The sequence below is a fragment of the Arvicola amphibius genome, chromosome 4 (genome assembly GCF_903992535.2).
Source record: "Arvicola amphibius chromosome 4, mArvAmp1.2, whole genome shotgun sequence".
In the NCBI taxonomy this organism is placed as follows: domain Eukaryota; kingdom Metazoa; phylum Chordata; class Mammalia; order Rodentia; family Cricetidae; genus Arvicola; species Arvicola amphibius.
Window position 1 is genome coordinate 47,204,060 of NC_052050.1, and position 26,304 is coordinate 47,230,363.

Sequence of the window (26,304 nt, forward strand, 5' to 3'; positions counted from 1 at the left end):
CGAGAGCATCATCTTTTCAGCAGGGATATTATGTACAAAGGGATATATGCCTAGGTATTAAAGGACATCTCTTCCCCACAAATTAACTGCCAACCCTTGCAGCACATAAGGCTAGACGGAACCTGACTGACCATTTCTTTTCAGAAGGGCAAAGGAGGAATGAATCTGGGGGAAAAGGAAAGTTGTGGAGGAACTTAGAGGAGCAGAGGGAGGGGGAAACTGTGGTCCAGATGCATTGCATGAGAAGAAGAATCAAAAAAAGTTTCATGTGTAGGAGGAGGTCACTTGTTTGTCCCAGCCACCCAGAACCAAAATAACCACACAGAAGCTATATTAATTACAACTTCTTGGCACATTAGCTCTAGCTTCTTATTGGCTAACTCTCACATTAATTTAGCCCATTTCTGTTAATCTGTATATTGCCGGAGGCAAAGATTTGGCATGTCTGACTCTGGTAGCTCCATGGTGTCTCTCTCTCTGCCTTCCTTCTCCCAGAATTTGGTTTAGTCCCCCCCCCCCCCCCCCGCCTACCTAAGTTTTGCCCTATCAACAAGCCAAGGCAGTTTCTCTATTCATTAATGGTAATCACAGCACACAGAGGGGACTTCCACATCATTTCTTGTAGTGAGGAGCTGTGGGCTGCATTCCCACCACCCGGCTCCTGGTCGCCTGGCTAGCTTATGCCCCAAAATAACAACACACAAATTGTATTCTTTTAAACATAGCCTGGCCCATTAGTTTCAGCCTCTTAACCCATATCGAATAATCTGTGTAACACCACAAAGTGGTGTCTTACCGGGAAAGATTCAGCATGTCTGACCTGGTGGCTGGCTTCATGGCATCTGTCTCCCTGAGGAGAGGCATGGCAGTCTGCCCCAGAGAGGCGAGACATGGCGATTTATCTCACTTAGGAGAGGCATGGCATCTGACTGAGCCATCTACCTCACTTCCTTCTTCCTGTTCTGTCTACTCCACCCACCTAAGGGCTGGCCCATTAAATGGGCCAAGGCAGTTTCTTTATTAATGAATGAAATCAACACAAACAGAAGACTCTCCCACATCAATTTGTGAACTTTGTTGAGGTCCATAGGAAACTCCCACTTCATGGAATATTGAGACCACTGAGTTCCAGCCTCGGTGTCCCCTTTAGGGCTTAGAAGAAGACTAACAGCAAGCCCAGAACTTAGATCTGAGGGTAAAATGAACTCTCTACTATGCACTTTTCTGAATCAGTTTCTTTTTTATTTTCCTGCTCTTCTCCTTCTATTCTGTAAAGTTTCCAGTTTATATACACATGCAAAACAAAGGGAATCCTCTGAGCTTTAATGTCTCTTTATCTTTGAAGGTCCCAAATGTGTTCTATATGAAAGATGCCTCTCCTGACTTCATGTTCTGCCAAATGGAAAATAGTTGCAGGGTGATGACTTCTAATGTATCTCAGGGAATGAAGTGAAGATTAAACTGTGGAAACTGAGGTTATTGACTGTATGCCTGAATTTCCCACCGGAGGTCCCACAGAGTGTGTGTGTGCGCATGTGTGCGTGTGTGCATGTGTGTGTCCCAATATAACAGTACCTGGGAAAGAATTGTGCCCAATAATGCATGCTCTGCTGAATCTTGCACTAAGGGACAGTACTTATGGCTTAACAAGAGATCTACTGTAAGAATCAGCAGACATACAAATAGTGGTAGGCCCAGCACCTTGTGAACTGAGTTTATCTCCATCAGAACACATTCACTCTGGTGGGTCAGCCTTCTGCTCTATCAACTGAAATCTTACTGCATGAATCCTGCAGGCCAGAGCGATCGAGCACTGCTTAGGTGCTTTGGAGAGGCCAGTGGGAGGGCCAAGATTGAGACAACAGAACTGAAACGTTGGCACCTGTATCTAACAATCCATCAAATTTCTTAGCATCTCTACATAGGAGCACAGTGGTCCACTCCTTAGTAACTGATCCTATCCAGTACACATCTGAGAACCTGAAGCATTATAGTCCCCATTCCTGAGCAGATTTTACCCTATTAAACACTGACACTGGAACCAATAACAGTTGAGCACTATGTTGTTCTTTTTCTCTAGTTTGGATGCTAATATGAACAGATATCATAGCTTTAATCTCACCAATATAATCACAATATACAACTACTGGAAAAATCTGCAAATCTTCCATGTTTACCCTACTTCTCCCTATTATCAACCCAGCCACTCGTTGTGGCAAAGGTCCAACTGTACCAGCAGATATTTCTGGTGTCAATATGAATATGAAGGCAGTACTAAGTCATGTCTTGTGTGGCTTGTGGTTGCCCTGGAAAATCTTGATACATGAGGGTCTGGTCACTATGAAGGGCTGATTGTATTATTATCCAGCCAGGAGGATAAGTCTAAGTGGTTACTAGACCACAGATTTTGGTAGAGCCTGGGACTGATACCTGACCCAGTTTCTCTGAGGCAAAGGTTGTTCTTCACTATTCCTTTTAGATTTACATTGATTAATTACATTGCCCATTGATTTCCTAGTTTACAGTGAGGACATAAACCTGGGGCTTTAGGCTCCATGACTTGAGGGACACTCCACCTCCCTTGTGGATACTTCCTTTTAAAGTGTCAAGACAGATCACATTTAAAACATTCATGACCATTACTCATATTCATTTTTCTTGCTGGATGACTGCCAACAATTGAGGCAACATTTGGCCTTGGAGGACCACATCAAGAGATAAAACCCTTGAGTATATGAAGTCCCAATGTCAGCACAGAGGCAGATAAAATTATTAATATCTCCCTTGTTTCAAAAGGGATGGATGGCAGTCTGGCATGCAGCATTAGCAATCTCATATGCCAGTTATTTGACAATAATCACCCCTGACTCTTCATCAATCATTAGGTGACTGATAGCTTTCAAAGATGAGAAACATAATCTCTATATGCTTTATCAGGCCCTTTTCTACTTTTAGAAAGTTTCTCTGTATTTATTCCAGAATCTGGTAACTTACACTATGCTTGCAATGCCAAAGCATTTATTTTGTCATAAGCCTCAGGAAAATATGTAATCTGTCATTGAATATCACTGTACATGTCTTCTTCTCCATTTAAAAAGGTATAGGTATATTATTCTGTTGATATTTTTAATTTCTTTTTTTTAAAAGATGTGCGTTCTTTGGTATTGTGTGCATTGGTGTTTTGCCTACATATATGTCTGTGTGAGAGCATTGGATCCCTTGGAATTGTAGTTATATATAGTTGTGGGCTGCCATGTGGGTGCTGGGAATTGAACCCTGGTCCTTTGGAAAAGCAGCCAGTGCTTGTAATTGCTGAGTCATCTCTCCAGCCATTATTCTGTTGATCTCTAGTAGCTTGGTCTTGACATCTTTCTGCATAATCCTCCACAGTAAATATTTACCCCAGTTGGCTAAGATCTTACAAACAGAGGGAACAAAAGCATCCCTAGAAATAGAATCAAGGAGAGATAATGTGAAAGGTATAGTTGACCCATATTGAACATGAGCCTGCTTAAGATGTCTTAGATAAAATAGATATTTAATTTCTAACTCACTGCCCCAGTTTATTAGGATCAGGTATCTCATTCACTGTGAAAAGAGAGATTCCTTCCGTGTCTTCTTTAATCTCTTGGGCTTCACACAGAGGTAAAAGAGAGAATCCTTCCATGTTCTCTCCCATCTCCTGGGATCCTTATAGAGTCTCTTGTCTTGGAGACCTATTTTGTGACTTAGTGGAGAATAATTTTCTTATGGTGGGGGGAAACCTTCCCTAATAACCTCAGCAAAGAGATGAAGTAAAAAGCAAAAAACAAAACAAAACAAAAACAAACAAAAACAAAACTCCAAGAGCTGCACTTATTGGATAGAAATGAGAAGTGGAGAGAAGTGGAGCAGCAGGTGGATTGGCACAATCAGCACAAGGAAGAGGTAAACAGTAAACGTCCTCATACTATGTAGTATAGCTCCAGGTTCTAATTTTTCTTCTACTCCCAGTGTTCTGCTTTTTCCTGATCATTTTCACTTTTTAATTTAACCATGCTACTTTTTCCAATGACTGTTTATATTTCTTTACGAAGCTGGAAATCATTACTAGGATTTTTTTCTGGTTGTCTTGCATGCAATTATTCCTGAATTGCTCTTCCTAACCATGATCAATTTTTGGGATCAAGAGATTCCCCTTCAGGGAAAGAAGGCTGAGGTTCACTAATGGCATCCAGAAATTTCATCAACCAATGGTGTCTCAATTTAGCTCTCTTTGCTAGCAACATAGTTCCTAGAACTTTTACAGTGTTGCTACTTCAATCTTGCCTGTCCAATTTTTAACCACCAGTAAATTAATTCAGTAGATTCATCTTATTATATCTGTGTACACACCATAATCAGAAGATTTTCACCTTACTGTTTTCTTTTTCCTGTCTCCATATTTTCTTATTCCCACATTTCAGGTCCCTGTTTGAAGCACTACCTGTAAACAAGAGCATTTGCTTACCAAACAAGGGTCTCCGGATATGGTTGGTGGGAGTGAAAACCCGGTTAGGTTGGTGGGGGTCTCAGTGAGACTGAGGCCGAGATGTTTACTACAGCAATCACACTTTTATACATTTTTCAGAAACAAAATGTAATGGAGGATGCCATGATATAATGGTGGTTGCAAGCTAGACGAGGTACACAAGATTAATGTTTAATAACAATTGTTTAGCCAAGTTCTACATACTATCTATCCTGACTTCTAAGGAACAGAGAGAAACACAGGTAGCTTGAATGTTTCACTGTCTGAGTGAGTGCTTCAGTTTATTAGTAACTGAAAGGCACACAGTTCCCCAAGAGCAATAAACTCAAATCTGAAAAACCTATGATGTATGCCCCTCAAGGCAGTTAGACTGACAAACCCCATAATTTCCTGCAAATCACTGCATTCCATTCCCAGTGACCAAAGGCCCATGGGCATATTCTAATGCACAAAGTACTAAATCCAGCTTTCGTTGTCTCAACAGTGACTAAAAGCTGAAAGTAATTTCCAGGACTCAAAGGAGTCTCATAAGTATAACCCCCTCTTAAACAAAAATTGTATACCTCCAATATATAATGGAACAGAAAATTTGTTAGCATTTCAAAGGAGAGGGATGGGAACATAGTAAAGAAACAAAGGATATAATAAGCAAGATCAAAACCCAGAAGGGCAAAATCAAAATTCTGTAGCTCCATGTCTGTTGCCTGGGAATTTATGTTCAAAGGGTTTAGATGGCTATGCCTCCCCAGCTTTGTTGCCTGCAAAGAACCCCTTTCTTGGGTCCTTTACACTCACTATTTGGAGGTGCTCTTGGCCAATGTCTCATAGTTCTGAAATCTTCAACATATAGGTGGCGCCACTAAAACTTAGGGTTGAGTTTCACAGCTTCACCCAGTGTCCTCACACAGCCTTCATTCACTTGCTGCCTGTCCGTGGTGGTGCTCGGAAACCATGGTGGAATAGCCAATGAGCACTTCACTCTGGAAGCTTTCGTGTCTCTAATGACAACATTGTGTAGATGGCACTGCTAACTTGTAATGGAGCCTGGCCTCTTAGGATCACCCTCGTGTTCTCTTCTACAAGCTGGGAGCTTAGCTGGTTTGGGTTTTGCTCTGGGGTCACCCTTTCCATTGTTTGGGTACAGAGAAGGCCTCTTCTTAACTATAATAATAACTTCTTTAGTCACTGCAGCCTCTGCTAGCACATACCTTGACTGTAACATTAAGCTTCCTAGGGATATTTATCACTGAAAACAGGATATTTTATATTTTTTGTTCAAATTGCTTTTTCTCACGCAGATCTATATAATAAGAACTATTCCACAATAAGAACTATTCCACATACTCAATACTATTCAGTCTTGAATTTTCCTCCATAAAAGATATTAGTCCATTAAGTTAAAAATTTTCCTCAACCAATTTCTCAGAAAAGGTAAAATTCATTTAGATTCTCTGCTAAAATATCACTCAGTTGGCCCCTAACCCAGTTGTTAATATTACTCCTTTCTGAAACTTCTTGAGCTGGGTCTCCATAGTCTGCATTGCTCTCAGCAGGACTATGTTCATGGCTCTTACTAGACTGTTCCTTTAAGCTCTGCTTACAGCATTCAACCACTTTCTAGTCTGAAGTCACAAATTCTTCACATTTCTAAAAAAGGTAACAAATGCAAACAAACAATTGAAAACAACGTGGTCTTGTTCTTCAGAGCAATGGCTCACCCTCTGATACTAACTTACATAATCATTACTTTTCTGTTGTTGTGATGAGATACTATGTCTAAGGCTAACTTGCCTAAGAAGTTTATATGTGTACAGATGTGGCTGCTCTGGTAACTGTGCGGGAAGTGGCATCATAAGTCAAGATAAGTAATAAAAGGCAAAGGTCAGACTTATAAAGAACATGAAGAGTTCAAAGTTCTTTACATTGAGATTTAACTGCCCCAGGATCCCCACTGGATCTGTCTTCTCGGCATATGAAAAGGGAAACAGGGCCTCTGGAGGAAGGTCTTTGATTCTCATGGTTATGTAGGGGTTAACAAAGGATATAAGGTGATGAAAGAGATAGGATTGGTTTCTATGTGAATACTCAACAGAGGAAAGGAATCTGTCATAACCGGAAGCCTGCTCTATGCCATAGTAATACAAAGGCTTTAAAGAGACTAGCAGCTCTTTTCTTTCTGAAGTGGGAGAAAAGAAATGAAACTGCAGAATCACATAGTCTTCCGTCATCAGCAAGCTTCACTCATCTCATTCTGTGTGGTTTGGGAGGTTGTTGAGCTCCACTTTCCATCTGCAAAAAATATCAGTTTACCTTGTCTACTTCCCTTTTTTATGAAGAAGAAAATAAACATAGCTATAGAGTTTTAAATCCAAAATTCCAAAAGTGCAAATAAACATGAGTAGCATCCTTACCAACTGAACTTTCCACCAGCCTCTAGTTTCTTGCTTCCAGTGGGAGAAAAATTACATCCTTTGGTTATAAGATAATTCCCAGAAAAATACAAAATATAGTACTGTAGTGGCAGTGTTAGAAAAATCTATTTAATACCAGGCTATCTCAGAAAAGATTGCATAGAGATGAAATAAATTAGGATGGGAAGAACAGTTAAATACCAAATTGTGTGAAATTTTCTATGGAGTCATTTATGTGAAAGACAATAAGAACCTGTGAAATTGAGATTTTTGGATGTTCTTGAATACGAATCTCAGATCATGAAGTATAATTAAAAACTGGTATCATAGAAAAAAAAGCAGATTTCTGGACAAGATGATAAGATCCCAGGACACAATTTAATGATACGTGGAATAATGATGTTATTCAAAAAATTATAGCCTAACAGTTTTTATGCAATAGTTTTCTAGACTCACAAGGGAATGAAGGCACAGTGGGGTTCCTAGTTAAATACACATTTTACCTATGGAATAAGTATATAGAAAGTTCCCTTAACAGAATAGCCCAAAGTGTGGATAAGTTGAGAAATGCTGATATTAATATTAATATATCTACCTGAATTTGTTATAAAACTACCTAAAAGGTGATTATCATAGTCAGAAGAGATTTTTCTTTTGAAACACTCTTTTTAGGGCTCCTTTCATGTCTCTGTTCCTCAGGCTGTAGATGAAGGGGTTCAACATTGGAGTCACCACTGTATACATCATAGACATGACAGTGTCCTTCACAGTAGAGTTATTAGTTGATGGACATAAGTAGAGGCCAATAATTGTCCCAAAGAACAGTGAGACCACAGACAGGTGGGAGCCACAAGTGGAGAAGACCTTGTGAATGCCTCGAATTGATGGGACCTTGAGGATGGAGGAGACAATTCGTGCATAAGATGTTATGATAAATAGAAAAGGAAGTACAACAACAAGCCCTCCTATGATCAACACCACCAACTCATTAATGTGAATATCAGAGCAGGCCAGCTTCAGTAGAGCAGATAGATCACAGAAAAAATGGGGAATCACATTGTTTGCACAGAAAGACAATCTAGTTAAGAGCAAAGTGTGCAACATGGCATGTGATGTGGTCAGCACCCAGGATAGCACCACCAGACCCACACAGAGCTTGTGGCTCATGATGCTGGTGTAATGAAGGGGAAAGCAGATGGCCACATAGCGGTCATAGGCCATGGCAACAAGGAGGAAGCTCTCAAGGTCTCCAAAAAACAAAAAGAAGTACATTTGTGCCAGACAGCCTGCATAGGAGATGAGTGGGACTTGTCTCTGCATGTTCTGCAGCAACTTGGGCATTGTGACTGAGGAAAAGCAGAGGTCAGAGAAGGACAAGTTGCTAAGAAAAAAGTACATGGGTGTGTGGAGATGGGAGTCCAATAGAATGAGGATGATGATGATGAGGTTCCCCAGGACAGTAGTGAGGTACATGGCCAGGAACAGGACATAGAACAGATATTGGTGTTCTGGGGGGATGGGAAGACCCAGCAGGAGGAACTGGGAGATGCCTGTTCGGTTGTTTTCAGGCATGATCTTTCTGTAATATCTGTAAGGAAAATGGTAGGATCTGTCAAAATTTCAAATAAAATGAACATACCTCTAAGACATGTCCTTTAGGATAATTAATCTCACAGCCATCAAAATATTATTACGATACACAAGTTGCAAAAAATTTATATAACCATAATGTCTTAATTCTTTTGTAAATTTTGCATGTTTCAGTATTACATCCTTTAAATTCTACTCTTTTGCTCATTTATTCACTTATTTGATTTACAACCTCACCGCAGTTTTCCCTTCCTTTTCTTCCCAAAGTTCATCCCTGCTCTTTCTTCTTTCCTCCATCCATCCCTCATCTGTTTCTAATCAGAAAAATGCGGTCTTCCAATGGATATTGCTAAAACATGGCAAAACAAGTTGTAGGAAGACTAAGTGCTAAATTCTGCTCTTATGTGAGATACAAAATGTATTAACTTTCCTCTTAATTGTCAGTTGGTTATGTGTCCTCGGTGATTATGATTTGCTTCAACTCTTTCAGTTTCTTGCATTGTAATATTCCCCAGGTCTTTGTGTGAATGGTCTCAGTTTATGATTCTAAACTTATCTCAATGAAAATGCCATACGTTTAAATGGTTTAAATTATCATTTAGAACTCAGGTTGTATTTCTATCTTATCCTACAGAACTCTAATTTCTAAGGATGAATGATTTTTTTCCCCAGAATGTGTCACAAGCATTGAACATACAGCAGATTCCAAATAAAGCTTCCACATTCACCCGGTTCCTTTGCTTACCCATCCTCCTTCGGCCTCTCATATCAGTAAAAGAAATCCATGATCAAAGCAGAAATCAGAGTTTTATTTCATTCGTTCTTTTCTTTCACTATCTATACCCCCATCAAGTAAAACTTATAACCCTAAACTTTATTTTCATTTCATTCACTTTTGTTATAAATATTCCCACCCATGAAAAGGACATCATTTCACTTGGACTATTGAAACCAACTCTCGTTTTGCCTCCCTCATTCAAAGCTTCAGTACTCTTTTCAAATGGCTTTCTTTTTCTCTTCACATGTAAAGTGGAAATCCAATTATCCTTCCTTGCTGAATGAATTGTTGGTGGATTTCACTGCTCTTAATATGAAAGCTAAATTTCTTTCGGATGCACACTTGACATTACAGTGCCCAATCTTTCCTACACATACAGTCACATTTGGTCACACAGTGACTCTTGCACTCTATCTCCAGTAATGCAGAGTTTGAGGGTAAACTTCCCAGTCCTCTGCTTTTCTAAGCTGGTGTTCCTTCTGTGTAGCAGTTCCTTCCCATTGCTCCCACTAACCTGAATTACCATTTTTCCTTCAGGTACAGTATGTGGGCTTTCTAAGATAAGTCTCCCAAGTCTGTCTAGGGTAGATAAGACCCATTACCATTTTTTCACGGTACTCATCCTACAACATTCGGTGCCTGGGTCAGTTGTTCATCACTGATTCCCCCTAGGCTGTAAACTCAATTCAAGAAAGGCATGTCTGCCCTTCATCCTGCAGCAGGAACCTCTTGCAGGCTGACTATATTTATCCAATATACTTTTAATATTATCAGTTGCTTTTTGAAATGCGCTCATGCACTTTTAAAGACCCCCAATGTCTATCAAACTAGAGTAACTACTGCTGTTAGTTTTTCTTTGACAAAATATATGAACCTTAACTCTTTACCTATAATTTTGACTTCTTGTCAAATGTTCAAGAAGAACATGCTATGAAAGTATAAGAAGCTTACAGAATACCAAACAGATTGAACAAAAATCAAAAGTCATCAAAATAAAGAAAAAATAATATTCTGCAAAGGACAAAGGCCACGTGACATATCAAGGCAGATCTATAGAATAATACCTGATTTCTCAATGGAAACTTTGAAGGCCAGAAGGTCCTGGCTTCTTAGTGTTCTACAGACACTAAGAGACCACAGCTGCCAGCCCAGACTACAATACTCAACAAAGCTTTCAATCACCATAGACAGAGAAAACAAGATATTCCATGACAAAACCAGATTTAAAGAATACTTAGCCACAAATCCAGCCCTACAGAAAGTACTAGAAGGAAAACTCCAACCCAAGGAAGTAAGTTATCTGCTTCTGTTAAGGGAGGGAAAATACTCTTTACTTACACAGAGAATTAGAAGCTTGCTTCTCTTGTACCTGATAAGATCCCATCTCTGATATCTAGAGTGAATTACAGATGAGGTAGTTCATATGTAGATTCTGGGTGCAAGAGACAACAGCTTCATGTTTTCTGATCCATGAAACTATAAGTTCCCTCTCTACAATTAATCTAAGATAGTGCTTCTAAAATTTAGAATAAGTGAAATACACCAGGACATCTTTTTCCCATTATCGCTTGTTTTCCTTCAGTTCTGACTTTTATTTTTAAGTAACAGCCATAGAAATTCAGTTGCTGTTGTAAATGGACAGAGATACTTTTAAATTTACTCATCATTAGATTATTCAGAAAATTTAAAGTACCATTCCTGAGAGGCAATCTATTCAAAAATTGTGAAATCACTACAATTGCTTTTACAACAAAACTAAGTTTAAGAACTACTGCATCAAACCTGTATGGATTACCGAACTGGTGTTACACTGATGTGATAGAGTCTGATAAGATTATAGTGTTCATGGGTATTAACGAATATTATTACTAACAAATATATCTGGAAAATATTAGTGAAAATGCTTGTGGAAGCTTAGAAAGATGTGAAAGACAGAGAGGTACAGAGAATAGAAGTTGTCACCCTGCAGAATATCATATAACCTTGGAAACTAGACTTTTGGGTTAGAAAGACATTAAAAGTCTCTTAGTCACCACCCTTCCCAACTCACCTAGGATGTCTTCAAGTGATTCTAAGGCCCAATCCTGAGCTTATTCCCTTTATTAATTGCAGCCTAGGAAGTAATGCCTCTGTGTTCATGATCTGTGTACCATCCATTCTACTCATTCCTGGGCCTAAGGGAACCTACTCCCAGAGGAGTCCAGATCCTTAAAAAACTCAAATAAATAAAAATTAATTAATCAGGACCTTTCTAGAACCAATTAAGAGTCCTGTAATAGGGACTGATACAGCCCTGATCACATCTGGTTATTTTAGGGGGAGGATGGATTGACATGAAACTCACAGATGGACATGTAGTCATTGATACCATTGGGGATTGGCAGCCTAGAACCCACCTTATGGAGGGTTAAAAGGTACAGTCAGGAGACTTCTAAAGCACTTAAGCACCATAATATGAATGATTTAAAATATTATAATAATTCACACTAGAATCCATCAAATTTTATGACAACATACTACAGCAAGAATATTCCTGCGTGATCCACTCTCAATTCAGCCCAACTTGCTGTACACAGGCTCTAGGGAGATATACACATACTACTAACAAAGATTAGGTGTATATGGGCTAATTTTATATCTATACCAATAAATAAGAAAAAATAACTCCCTCAAATCATGTTCAATTATTTGTCAAGTCAGTATCTTTCAAAAGACTTCGGCTCCTTACCTCTCTAAGTGAAACTTAATATCCTATGCCACTATCATAATCCTACCATTCACCACAGAACCATAGATGACATTTGTTATTTATGATTTCAGTGCCTGTTCCGTGCACTTGGCTCTCATCTTCTGGTTCAGATGTTGTAGAGTTGTTGTATATAGTGATATGCTGAAAATTTCATTTCCAGGGAATCTATATGTTAGTTGGTCTTATAATTATTAGTTTGTTATAGATTTATTAACATTTATTTTTGTACATGGAAATATATGGTAGCCATAAAATCTTCTGTATTATAAGCTCAGTTTTTTGTTCTAGTGTGTATAAAGATCAAGATCTTCCTTAATAATGACTATCATTCACCCCACAGAGAATGACAACTCTGCTCTTTTAGAGTATTTTACAGAAGTATTATGGTTTAGTTATGAAATATTTCCCAAATGTGTGTGAAGGCCTAGTTCCAAAATCAGTGTTTAAAAGACTTTGCAGATGTGATAGAATCTTTATGTCCTTGGCATAGTCAATGGATCCATCCAGTGATGGAGTCATTATGGAGAGACTGAAGATAATATAATGTGGATTTATTTGGAGGGTACTTTTATTTGGAGGCATACTTTTGAAGGGTACATTTGTTTTTATTGCACCATCTCTAACTCTTTGCTTCCTGGTTACCATCAGGTAAATACTTTTCTTCTCCTATATCCTTATATTGATGTATCACCTCAATGTGAGATCAGAAATGTTAATCCAAGTGGCTATGGACAGAAATATCTGAAGTCATTAGTAGAATAGCCCTTTCATCATTTAAGACGTTTATTTCAGCTTTTTAGACACACAGTGAAAAACTGACAAAAGGAACAGACATGGTTGAAGAGTATCCTCAACTTCGATATCAGTGAAACTGTTGCTGTATTCCCCAGAAGAAGAACACACCCTTTGGGAACTATGTACACTTTATATGCTACTGTATGTTTTCTGTCACAAACCTTATTTCAGCTACAGCAGCAGAACTTAAACGAGGTGAACTTGACAGCACCTCACCTCCATCTTTCTGAAGACACTTTTCAGTTTTTGCACTGAAACCTCTCTGGATCACAGAGAAAGATGTCATAGTAGATTTCCTTTTGCAAATACTGTTATGATGTACTCCTTAAAAATTATTTTAAACAATAAGGCTTATTTTAAACAATAAGGCAGGTGGACTGGGGTCCTTTTTGCATATGTACCACAATTAGGTGCCTCTTCAGCCAATAACTCTATTAGATGCAATACTTTCTTGGCACTGAATGTTTCTCTAGTGACAGATAAGGAGAATATCAAATCAGAAATTATGGAGACACACACTTCAACTTGAAGTACAGTATTGCTGAAGAGAAGAATACAGGTACCAGATGGGGCCATATTGGACTACAAGAAGTTGGTATAAACAAGGTAAGCAAGTATTGATTGTGCACATTATAGGAATTTTGTCCGCAAGAACGAGATCATTGTCTGAAGAATGCTTCAGGAAAGAGAGGACTGTATTTCCACCTCAGAATGCCTGTGTTGGTTAAACATACTGAAGATAATAGTGTTGAGACATGGGTCATGGGTTGTAATTGAATGCTGACTTAATATTTCAGAAAAGAAATGGTGACCTCCAATTCTAAGAATATGACTAGATGGTTTTGAATTCCTGGATAAGAGGAAAATAAAGATGAGAATCTATATAATGTGATAGATATAGTTCAAGGAAGAAAAAATTAAGTACAATAAAATATATACAATGGGTCTTGAATTCCTTTTTATAATTTTCATTAATTTAAAAAATACCAATCCAAGTTTCCAATCCCTCCCCTTTTCCCATTCCTCCACACACCCTCCCACCCAACCCCCATCTAATTCTCAGAGATGGTAAGGCACTGCTTTGTGGAAGGTTCAAGGCCCTCCCAACTATATCTAGGCTGAGCAAGGTATACATCCAGAGAGAATAGGGTCCCAGAATGCTGGGAAGTCAGTCGCCATGACTCTCCTCTCCGAGATGGATGCAGGCTAGAATCGTCCTGGTGAGCCACCCCTTGTGGTGCTACACACATTACTAAATATGGGTTAAAGCAAAATGTGAGAATTAGCTAATAAGAGGCTGAAACTAATGGGCCAGGCAGTGTTTAAATGAATACAGTTTATGTGTTGTTATTTTGGGGCATAAGCTAGCCAGGCGGCCGGGATCCATGTGGCAGGAATGCAGCCTGTGGCTCCTTACTACAATTTATAGTACAAGAGACCATGCCCAAGTGGCCTGGTATTTTAAAGGTAATGGCTGAAGGAGTTCCCATCTCATTCTATCTTTTGTTACAAATGTTCCCAGCAATATATAACCTTAAAACATGCTGTGGAGCCTAAATGGGACCAACCTAAACACTCTGCATGTGGGAGAGTGTTGCATAGCTTGGTCTATCGAAGGGGCCCCTGGCAGTAGGACCAGGATCTATTCTTCATGCATGAGCTGCTTATTGGATCCCATTCTCTATGATGGGGTGTCATGCTCAGTCTTAATGCAGCAGAGAGGGGCTTGGTCCAGCCTCAACTTAATGGGCCAGGCTTTGTTGACTCCCCTTGGGAGCCCTTACCCTTTGGGAGAAGTGGATGGGGATGAGTTGGGGGAGGCAAGGGATTGTGAGAGTAAAGTTGGGAGGGACAACTGATGTTGGAATGTAAAATGAAATTTTTAAAAAATAATAAATAAAAAACAACCAAATAAATAAATAAATCTAAATGGATCAAAGATGAATATTAGGCTTGAAACTTTGAAAATGTTCGTTTAGAGGACAGAGCAGGAAAATGGTACAAGAGATGAGACTATGTACAGACACTCTGAAGTTTTCTCCAATTGCTCAGTAACTAATAGCAACAGTCAATAAATGTGATACTATGAAACAAAAAAAAAGCTTCAGCACAACAAAGGAAAGAATGATCTGCATGAAGAAATAGCCTTCAAATGTGAGAAAATCTTTGGCAGGTGCACATCTGACAGAAGATAAATATCCAGAATATACAAAGATCTCACATTCTAAAGAACAAGAAAACAAGAAACCCAATAAAAATGGGTAGAAGAAACTACATGGAGGGTTCTGAAAAGTTATGCAAATGGCCAAAATATACCCTTTAAAGTATTCAACATCCCTCATGACCAGGGCAATAAAAATGAAAACTACTTTGAGATTCAATTCCACTCCAGTAAGAAAGGCCATCATCAAGAAAACAAATATCACTAAACATTGGCAAGGGACCCTTATTCCCTCTTGCTCTTGACAGCAGTGTATACAGTTGCAGCCAATATGTAAATCACTATGGGGGTTTCTTAATATAACCCATAATAGAATTACCATATTCTCTAGTACCCATGATCGTATATCCTAAGTATTCACATCCTCTCTAGGGATACTTGCATGCCTGTCTTCATTGATGCTCTGCTTCCCATAGCAAGAAAATTGAGTCTCTGCTCCTCCCTGCTCTAGAGACAGCCACTTCTTTTCGTGCAGTGCCAGCCTCGTTCCAGAGACACGATGGTGAAGGTCGGAGTGAACGGATTTGGCCGTATTGGGCGCCTGGTTACCAGGGCTGCCTTCACTTCTGGCAAAGTGGACGTTGTTGCCATCAATGACCCTTTCATCGACCTCAACTACATGGTCTACATGTTCCAGTATGACTCCACCCATGGCAAGTTCAAAGGCACAGTCAAGGCTGAGAACGGGAAGCTCGTCATCAACGGGAAGGCCATCACCATCTTCCAGGAGCAAGATCCCGCCAACATCAAATGGGGTGATGCCTGCGCTGAGTATGTTGTGGAGTCGACCGGTGTCTTCACCACCATGGAGAAGGCTGGGGCCCACTTGAAGGGTGGGGCCAAAAGGGTCATCATCTCCGCCCCTTCTGTGGATGCCCCCATGTTTGTGATGGGTGTGAACCATGACAAGTATGACAATTCCCTCAAGATTGTCAGCAATGCTTCCTGCACCACCAACTGCTTGGCTTTTCCATGACAACTTTGGCATCGTGGAAGGGCTCATGACCACAGTCCATGCCATCAAGGCCACCCAGAAGACTGTGGATGGCCCCTCTGGGAAGCTGTGGCGAGACGGCCATGGCACTGCCCAGAACATCATCCCTGCATCCACTGGCGCTGCCAAGGCTGTGGGCAAAGTCATCCCAGAGCTGAACGGGAAGCTCACGGGCATGGCCTTCCGTGTTCCTACCCCCAATGTGTCTGTCGTGGATCTGACATGCCGCCTGGAGAAAGCCTCCAATATGATAACATCAAGAAGGTGGTGAAGCAGGCATCTGAGGGCCCACTAAAGGGCATCCTGGGCCACACTGAGGACCAGGTTGTCTCCTGTGACTTTAACAGTGACTTCCACTCCTCCACCTTCGATGCTGGGGCTGGCATTGCTCTCAATGACAACTTTGTGAAGCTCATTTCCTGGTATGACAATGAATTTGGCTACAGCAACAGAGTGGTGGACCTCATGGCCTACATGGCTTCCAAGGAGTAGGAAGCCTGCCTACCCTGACCACCCATCCCAGCAAGGACACAGCAAGAGAGAGGCCCTCGGCTGCTGAGCAGTCCCTGTCCAAACTCAACCCTTCACACTGAGCATCTCCCTCACAGTTTCCATCCCAGACCCCCAGAATAGCAGGAGGGGCTTAGAGAGCCCTACTCTCTTGAATACCATCAATAAAGTTCATTGCACCCCTCTTTAAAAAAAAAGAAAATTGAATCTTCTTAGATGTTTATTGGTGACGAATGAAAAGTAAAAATATGGACCCATGTATAATGGATTTTATTTAAGTGTGAGTTGTCTTGTAGCTGCATCTGTGGGGACAACTAATCAGGGTTTGTGAAGTCATGAATTTTGGAGAAAAATGAATAGTTATCATTTTACTAAACCAACATAATTCTGATCGGTAATTTGAAAAGGATTTTCTTTATTTTATGTATATAAGAATTTTTGCTCATACATATGTTAAACTATTTTAACATGCATGCCTGGTACCTTTAGAGGACAGAAGAGGATATTGGATCTCCTTGAATTAGAATTGCAAATGGTTATGAGCTGCCCCATTGGTGCTGAGAAAGGAATCTGTATCCTCTGCAGGAGCAGGAAATACTCTTAACCACTGAGCCATCTCTCCTGCCACACTGATAATTGTTACATATTTATATTTATGTGGGCTTGTGTATAGAGGAAAGAACACTAAAGAATGACTCATAAGAGGGGGAAAACAGAGACCTTAAGAGAGAGAGAGATGTAGAAGGAAAACAGAATACAATACATGTGTTATAAAAATACAAGAGTTAATACTGAATTGCAGCAAGTTTAAAGCAGAAATGAAAGGCAGAGAAATGGGTTAAAGAAAGGGTTGAGGAGATATTAACAAAACTAAATGAAAATGCCAAATGGAATCCAACCACCTTATAGGCTGTTATAAATAAGAATAGTTTTTATTTTAAAATAAGTTAAAAATAAAAAGGGAAGAGACCATTTAATATGCACTTACTATAAGACTAGGTCCATACCTACAAGAATTGATTCGAACAAATGCTTGTACATTAACATTCACAGATGCTATACTTATCATTGTCCCCACGTGGAAAGACTCACCAACCAATGATTAAGTAAATTACCAAGTCGTATCTGTACAATGCCATATTAATGAGCAATAAAACAATTATTGGCACATAGAACTACACAAACATACCTTGAAACCATGCTAATAGAGAAAAACCAGCCATGAAGAGCTTATATTCATATGAAATATGAAGAATAGAAAATCTGTACAAACATAAAGTACAGTGGAATTGCATGCAGATGGTTGGAGGTGAGCATATGTGTGAATTGGCACAGGAATTCTTTGGGGAATTAAGGGTTCTATAAATGCAATGTAGATTGCTTTGAATAACATGAAAATACTAAGGCTATTTAATTCTATTTATGTAAGTGAACATCACAGTACTCAGGGCTGATTGAATTGGAACTTGAGCCTATTATCCAACCACGTTTGCATCTCATATGAACTAGAACACTGAGAGTAGATGCATCACTTTTCTTGGAGTAACTGAAACCAATTGATTCACAATCATGGTAGATATAATTAAGGTTTTCATGGAGAGGTATGAAGTTAAAATGTGTGAACAGACATAGGAAAATGAACTGCTTTTTTGTTGGCTTGAGGAAACATTAAAAATGCTATCTGTTTGCTGTGTTTCTGTTCTCCTTACATATTTGCATACAGAGTAAGTTAGCTAATGAGCTTTAAATTTTTCTAGAATGTTGCGTATATAAGTCCTTTTGCAAGTATTCATGTTGAATTGAGATGCTGTCCTTGGAAGCCTTCCAAGCATTTGTGGTTTTCTATTGTCTCACTCCACATAAAAACTATTGTTGGATTGGCTGGAGAGATGGCTTGGCCTCCAACCAAAGACTAGGCTCTCAATCCAAAGTATAAAAACTACTAATGATTTTTTTTGTGTAAATATTTGTTGTATGAGATACTTTAAGTTATTAATAATCAGAATAACTTCTGATAATTTCATGAGGTTTTCCAATTACTTTCCTTTACCTCCTCCCTAAGAAAGTGGGGTTCAGTCAAATTAAAGCCATGTTCATTACCTGAACCGACAAGGAATATGCATCTTCCTATGCTCTTTTGGCTTTGCTGCTGCTATTTGTTTTGTTTGTTGCTGTTCTTTAAATTCTACCTTTCTGTATGTGTAGGAAGGAGTGATCAATGACTATAATTGGTCTCCACTAGAGAGTCCTGAGGTAAATTGGTCCTCCAAAGGTCCTGGATAATTGCCATGTCTTTAGTGAGTTATACAGAATCTGGACTCCTCTGGGGTACAGCGCCCCTAAGGCCCAGACATGGCAGCAGGGGCATGAGAGTAGGAATGGTACTGAGAGGCGATGAGTACAGGGGCCAGTAGTTTCTGTGACTGCAAATAAAAGGAAGATAAGCAGGGTTTTGAACCAGAAACTTTGCCTCACCCTCAGCAGAGCTAAGTAAATTGTCAGGAAAATAAGATGGTATCTTGCTTTCAATCCACATGAATTTCCAGTATTATGCAGGGCAGTTTTTCATGTATGATAAAATTTTCCTTTCCTATTACTTCCAAGACTTCACCATACTGTACAAATATTTGTTTCATGGTCATCATATAATCACTTTCATATTGATGTGTTCATTATAATTACTTGTTATGTAATTTTTTCTCAAATTCACACTGTTTCAACACAGAGCAGCACTGTGAGATGGATGTCAGTGCTGTAGTGCTGGACGATTGTTTACTACACTTTCCCCTGTGGGGTCCTAGCAAACTCTGAACAATGTCCTACCCAAGATGATGATCCATTCTATGCGCACAAGTTCACAAGTATGAGTCTTAGTGGCAATATCTGTGATAGCTCCTAAGTGCAGTCCATCTAGGAAGATACTAATATCATCTAGATGTTCATGTAAAATGTGTAATGAAAGCTACTCAATCAAAATTATTATTTCTACAGTATCCAAGATGATATGCAGGCATACTAAATGTTAGAAACAGATCTCTTGGGATTTTTATGTGCTGTTTAAGTTGAGAACTATGGGCTTAACACTTGAGGAAGGATGAAATCCATTGGTCCATCAGTGATAACAGTTGATAGTGATTTTTTTTGTTTTTGATCTTTGCACATATGCCTACATAACACAAAGGCACTGCTCATTTGCATGAGAAGCAGAAACTGGGCATGGTGGCCCATACCTGTAATACCAGTGCTCAGGAGGAAAGACAGGAGTGTTGCATGTTTGAGACCAACCTTGGATACATAAGAAGAGCATCTTTTTTTTTGTACCTTTAGTATTTTATTTTTTTTCCTCATGGTTTATTTTTTTTATATTTAAAAATTTCCATCTCCTTCCCTCCTCCTCCCCCCTCCCTCCGCTCCTCCTCCCCCTTCCCTCCCCTCCTTCTCCCCCTTCCCTCCCCTTTTCTCCACCCATACCTCCCCTCCCTCCCTCTCAAGGCCAAGGAGCCATCAGGGTTCCCCACTCTGGTGCGTGATATGTGATATACATGGTTTCCCCTTCTCTAATACTATTCCACAAGTCTAAGATTGAAAATTCTTAATTCAGTCAGCTGCATTAAACACTGCCAGTCTGTGAATATGCTAGCAGATAGATTTTGTTGTAGCATTTCAGAAAGTTGCTTAGATCTCTTGATTTTTTTTGTCTTTTCAGCTTTGTGACATGAGACAGAATTATTAGCAAGTGTTGTACAGAATCACAGAATTACAAGTGTGTGTGTGTGTGTGTGTGTGTGTGTGTGGTCCCATACATGCGACTTAGGATACAGACTGCATACTGTTGGAGGCATTAAAACCAACATTTGAGGAATTATCTCGAATATGGGATTCCAAAAAGGGTCGAGGTTGTACAGACTTGTTTCTAAGGCAGAAGATGCAAAATTTTCTACTGTGAACTGTCTTTTTTCCACTCTAAGTCTTTCATGTGATTGCATGAATTTCATCATGATATGAAGTGTTTTACTCAAAGTCTGCAGATTTTAACATTTATAAAATGTCTGCATAGCAAGTAGTATTTGTCCAAAATTTTCATTAGGGCTGAAACCACTTGATGTATATATTAACTATCATACACATTATAGACCCCTGAGGAGTAACTCAAGGGAGAATTCCAAATTAATATTGTTGCTTCTTTTTTATACTTTGCAAAAATTTTCATTGCATCTGTCTATTGCATCAATAACAACATTTTGGGGATTAAGGCATATGGATATGATTTGGAGTTAATCAGCATTACTGAGAAGTGATACATATGACTAACCGTAGCACTGTAGAAATACATTAGAAATCTGATGCTCATTATAGAGTATATAATTTAGTGCTCACCAGTCAAGCCTTTCAATTTAAACGGGGATTTTTCTATTCTTGAAGTTGAAAGAATCTGCATCAGTTTGTGAGGCAGGAATAGAGTCTTCACTGACCAAATTCATAATCTATCACAGATACTGTCCCCAGACGGAGATTGAGAATGACTGTAAACAACCAAACAAATAAGGACATATGTGACTTTCCCTGAACATAGCTTACAGTTGGTGGAAATAGCTTAATGCAGTGACCAAAGCATTAAGTGCATAGCAGTATAGGATGTTAGGGAATGTGGCTGAAGTTCTCAATTAGTATGGGAGAAAGGGTAAATTTAACTGAGTAGATGATAAGCAATATTCTTTATATGAGTAAGGATAAAGCAGATGAAGGAGGGAAGAGGAAGAAGTGAGAAGGAATTAGAGGAGCAACTCTAAAACGTCGGAGGTAAGGAGTTTTAACCCCAGCATTGATGAAGAGAGATGCAAGTGTCACTGTGAGACCATGTGGGGATATGGGGCTATTCCACTGGCACATGTGAGATAATGAAACAGCATTTGTGTCCCCAATAGGAGCTTAGTCCTTATCCTAAGAGAGACAAAAAATGATAATGAGCAACCAAACTGTCATCTCCAAGTTCCTCCTCCTGGGCCTGCCCATTCCCCCAGAGTACTAGCACCTGTTCTATGTCCTGTTCCTGGCCATGTACCTCACTACTGTCCTGGGGAACCTCCTCCTCCTCATCCTCATTCTACTGGACTCCCATCTCCACACACCCATGTACTTCTTTCTCAGCAACTTGTCCTTCTCTGACCTCTGCTTCTCCTCTGTCACAATGCCCAAATTGCTGCAGAACATGCAGAGCCAGGACCAAAACATTCCCTATGTGGATCGCCTGACACAAATGTACTTTTAAATAGCCTTTAGAGACACAGAGGGTTTCCATTTTATGGTCATGGCCTTTGCTTGCTATGTGGTCATCTGTTTTCCCCTTCATTACACCAGTATCATGAGTTCCAAGCTTTGTGGTGTGTGGTGTGTGTGTGTGTGTGTGTGTGTGTGTGTGTGTGTGTGTGTGTGTGTGTGTGTGAGAGAGAGAGAGAGAGAGAGAGAGAGAGAGAGAGAGAGAGAGTGTGATGGTGTTCTGCTGGTTACTTACCATGCTATATTCCATGTTGCACACTCTACTTCTGGCTAGATTGTCATTCTGTAAAGACAATAAGATCCCTTAGTTTTTCTGTGACATAACTGCCTGGTTCAAGTTGGCCTACTCTGACATTCATATTAATGAACTATTGATATCTATCTCGGGAGGCCTTGTTATGGTCATCCCAATCTTACTCATCATTATGTACTATGTATGAATTGTCTGCTCTGTTGTAAAGGTTTCATCTGTTTGGGTATTCCCAAAAGATTTTCTCAACCTGTGGTCTTGCTGTTCTATGGGACAATTATTGGTGTCTATATATTTTCATCAGCTAATAATACCATGAAGGAGAGTACCATGGCCATGATGTGCACTGTAGTTATTCCCATGATGATCCCCTTCATCTACAGCCTGAGGAAGAGAGATTCGAAAGAGGCCCTGACAAGACTCCTTTACAAGAAGAAAACCTCTTTATAATGCCAACACTGAGATATTTACTTAAATTTATCTAGAAACACATTATATTAATATTAAAATGTATTCGTACAATGAAATCCACACTCAAAAGCATACTATATAATATTTCCTTTTGCAGAGTAGTTCGATTAGGGAAATGGACCTCAGAGACTTATTGATGCTCTCCTCTGCCTTGTATGTGTGATTCTAGAAAAGCCTTAAGTAAGAGCCACTGAATTATCAGATCCTCATCTTTACGTTTTGTTATTGAAACTAGAGTCTTCTCTCATATAATACATCCTAACCACCATTTCCCCTCCCTCCACTCCTCTAACTTCCCCACCTTACCTCTCTCCCAGACCCATTCCCTCACATTTTCTCTTCAGAATAGTGTAGGCCTCAAGAGACAGCAAACAAACATGACAAATCAAGATAAAGTAAGACGTGGTGAACACTCTTGTATCGATGCTGGACAAGGCACCACCCAATAGGGGGAAATGAGTCTCAAAAGTAGGCAAATGAGTCAGAGAGAAACCTGATCCTACTGTTAAGAGTCCTCCTACAGAACATCAATAGCCATAAAATATACAATGAGGACCGGGTAGAGACCCCTGCAGTCCCTGGGTTTGCCATTTCAGACTTTGTGAGCCCTTATTAGCTGTTTCAGTAGGGCATGATCTTCTGTTCTCCATTCCTTCTGACTCCTACAATCTTCCCTCTCCTTCTTCCATGGGGTTCCTTGATCTCTGAGAAGAGGGACTTGAGAAGATGAACCTAATATAGATCTTCAATTTAGACTCTCTTTCTGCATGACATTTAGCTGTGGGCCTCTGAACCTATTCCAATCTGCTGCTGGGTGAATCCTCTCTCTGATAACAACTGGGCAAGGCACCAATCTACAAGAATAGCAGAATATCTTTAAGAATAATTTTACTTTTTGCCATTCATGTTTGGTTTTATCCTAGGTCTCTGGGCTATCCAGTCTCTAGTTTTCTGGCCATCCATGAACTATGGGTAATAGGGTCTCTCACATTAAGAGGGCCTAAAGTTAATAAAAACATTAGTTGGTCACTCCTACAAATTCTAGGTCACCATTGCCACAGAACATCTTAAATGAAGGTGGCTGGGTTGATGTTCAGGTTTTTCTTTCTGTATCCTGAGGATTCTTCTACAAGCAAAAGAGACGAGAATATAGGGATGAAAGCTCTAAACTCACACCAACTGGACCTCTCTATGTTCAACAAGCAGTGTGGATGTTGTCCTAGGCAATAGGGGGCCCTGCTGTCAGTTATCAGACAACTGACTTCTGCTCTCGAATCAGTCTGGATTGTTTTGAGATTTAAGGAACCAGTTTGAACAACAGCTCAGCTGAATGTAACCCAGTCCCACCACTGGAAGTCTTGTCTGGCTCCAAAATAAGCCTCCTGTGTTCTAGCCTGTTTCCTTTCTCATCCTCATGCGAAGACCAGCTCCTCCAGACCTCTCTGCTATTTTGTATGTCTATCCAACACAGCCTTCATGTAAGGCTCTGTGAGCATTTCTGTCTTAACACACATAAACTTAAGTGGTGAGCTTCATCACATCTTCTCTTTGTTATTTCATGTTTGATTTATGATACCACCTTCTACCCATTTACCTAAGCAGCCACTTCTCTATGTGTATAACTATCTAAGAATGTAGACAATTATTAATATAAATTTTAGGTTGTGCCTTTTTCCACAGAATATTCTTCCTGGATTATCATTCTCTATGTGGTTATAAAGGTTACACCAGTTCTTGTCATAGATAAACTAAAATATCAGTGGCATATTACAACAGAATTATCAGAGATAAAGGATAATATTAACATAAATTGATAAAGGAGATATTAACATATAAATTGTCATCAATACATGAGGAACTATATTAAATGTTCACAACATTAGGAAGGTTGAGAACAACTTAATTAGAGAATTGAAGAAAATGAAAAAATGTATACAATAAATAAGTCAGCCAGATGGATGATGGTGCTATACACCTTTAATCTCAGCACTTGGGAGGCAGGTAGATCTCTGTGAGTTTGAGGCCAGCCTTGTCTACAAAGGGACTTCCAGGACAACCAAGGTAATACAGAGAAACTCATTTTGACAAAACAAGATAAAACATACAAACAACAAAAGAAGTTAAAGTATCTTTATTTGAAGATATTCTATACATAAAAGACTTTAAAGACACCACTAGAAAAGTCTTAGAACAGATAAACATCTTATATAAAGTGCCAGGATACAAAATAAGCACCACAAAAGCCTTGCTATAGCCAAATAGCAAACATACTAAGGAAGAATGACGGTAATAATACAAATTCACAATTGTCACCAAAAATAATACATTCAAAGTAACCTAACCAAGGCTGCTTTTTAGACTTGTTCTTCAAATTATGAGTTCTTTCTGTTTTTCTCACTTATATTGGTTCTCAAGGTTATGTGTTCAAACTGAAATATTCAGAACCATGATCTACAAATAAGAGAAAATAGGTAGCACTTGTCCTTCTGGGACTTGGGTAACAACACTGTAATATTTTCCAGTTCCATCCATTTATCTACATTGAATCCTCTTCAGAGATACATGCATGCCCATGTTTATTGATGCTCTGTTTCTCATAGCAAAGAAATTGAATCATCTTAGATGTGTATAGCTGATGAATTAAAAGTGAAAAATGGACCAATATAAAGTGAAATTTTATTCATGTATAGAGTTGTATTATAGATGTATTTGTGGTGCCAACTACCCATGGCATGTGAAGTCATAGATCTTGGAGAAGAACCTGTAACCACCATTTTACTAAGCTGGCATAGTTCAAATTACTGGTTCAAAAAAGATTTTACTTTTATTTCATGGGTACAAGTGGTTTGATCTAAACATATGTACATAGTGCAGCACACACATGCCTGGTGTACACAGAGGTAAGAAGAAGGTATGGATCTCTGGAATTGGAATTATAAATTGTTGTGAGCTGCCCCATTGGTGCTGAGAAAGGGATCTATATCCTCTGCAGGAGCAGGAAGTACTCTTAATTGTTGTACAAGGCTATAGGGCAGAGTCCCGCCACTGGGCTAGCTTAACCAGAAATAACCACACGGAAATTGTATTAATTAGATTATTGCATGGCCCATTATATCTAGCCTCTTCTTGGCTAATTCTTACATCTTGATTCAACCCATTTCTAATAATCTTTATAGAACCACGAGGTCGTGTCTTACCAGGAAAGATTCAACATGTCTGACTCTGGCGACTTCATGGTGGCTCTCTCTGCCTGCCTTCTTCCTCCCAGAATTCTGTTCTGTTTACTCCACCCACCTAAGGGCTGCCCTATCAAAAGGCCAAGGCAGCTTCTTTATTCAACCAATGAAAGCAACACACAAACAGAAGAACCTCCTACACCACTTAACAACTGAGCCATCTCTCCAGTCCCATTAATACTTTTTAAAAACATTATTTATTTATTATGTGTACAGTGTTCTGCCTCTTTGTATGACTATAGGCCAGAAGAAGTTACAAGATCTCATTACAGGTGGTTATGAGCCACCATGTGGTTGTTGGGAACTGAACTCAGGACCTTTGGAAGAGCAGCCAGTGCTCTTAACCACTGAGCCATCTCTCCAGTCCCATTAATAATTTTTATACATTTACATTTGTATAGGATTGTGTATAGAGAACAGAACATGAGATGAGGGAAATGGAGGCCTTAAGAGAGAGATGTAGAAGGAAAACAGAATACATGTGATATGAAAATGCATGAGAGAATAATAAA

General features: G+C 39.4%; 2 protein-coding genes and 2 pseudogenes across 3 annotated transcripts in view; 3 read left to right on the top strand and 1 right to left on the bottom strand.

Moving 5' to 3' along the window:
* The window catches only part of LOC119811235 (olfactory receptor 1468-like), a 55,973-nt gene that overhangs the window by 23,425 nt on the left and 6,244 nt on the right, over nt 1–26,304 (top strand). Inside the window, exon 1 of one of the 2 annotated variants that reach the window (XM_038324941.1) lies at nt 13,334–13,439. The exons of the other annotated variant lie outside the window; for it this stretch is intronic. The gene's annotated coding sequence lies outside the window, so the exon portion shown is untranslated. Of the gene's footprint in view, nt 1–13,333; nt 13,440–26,304 lie in introns of those variants that run through there. 2 annotated transcript variants of the gene reach the window in all.
* LOC119811236 (olfactory receptor 1468-like) lies at nt 7,558–8,493 on the bottom strand. Its single transcript, XM_038324942.1, has one exon. It carries the CDS (start codon nt 8,491–8,493, stop codon nt 7,558–7,560), a length of 936 nt encoding a protein of 311 aa, XP_038180870.1.
* On the top strand, nt 15,495–16,684 carry LOC119811233 (annotated as a pseudogene).
* Nucleotides 21,522–22,535, top strand: LOC119811238 (annotated as a pseudogene).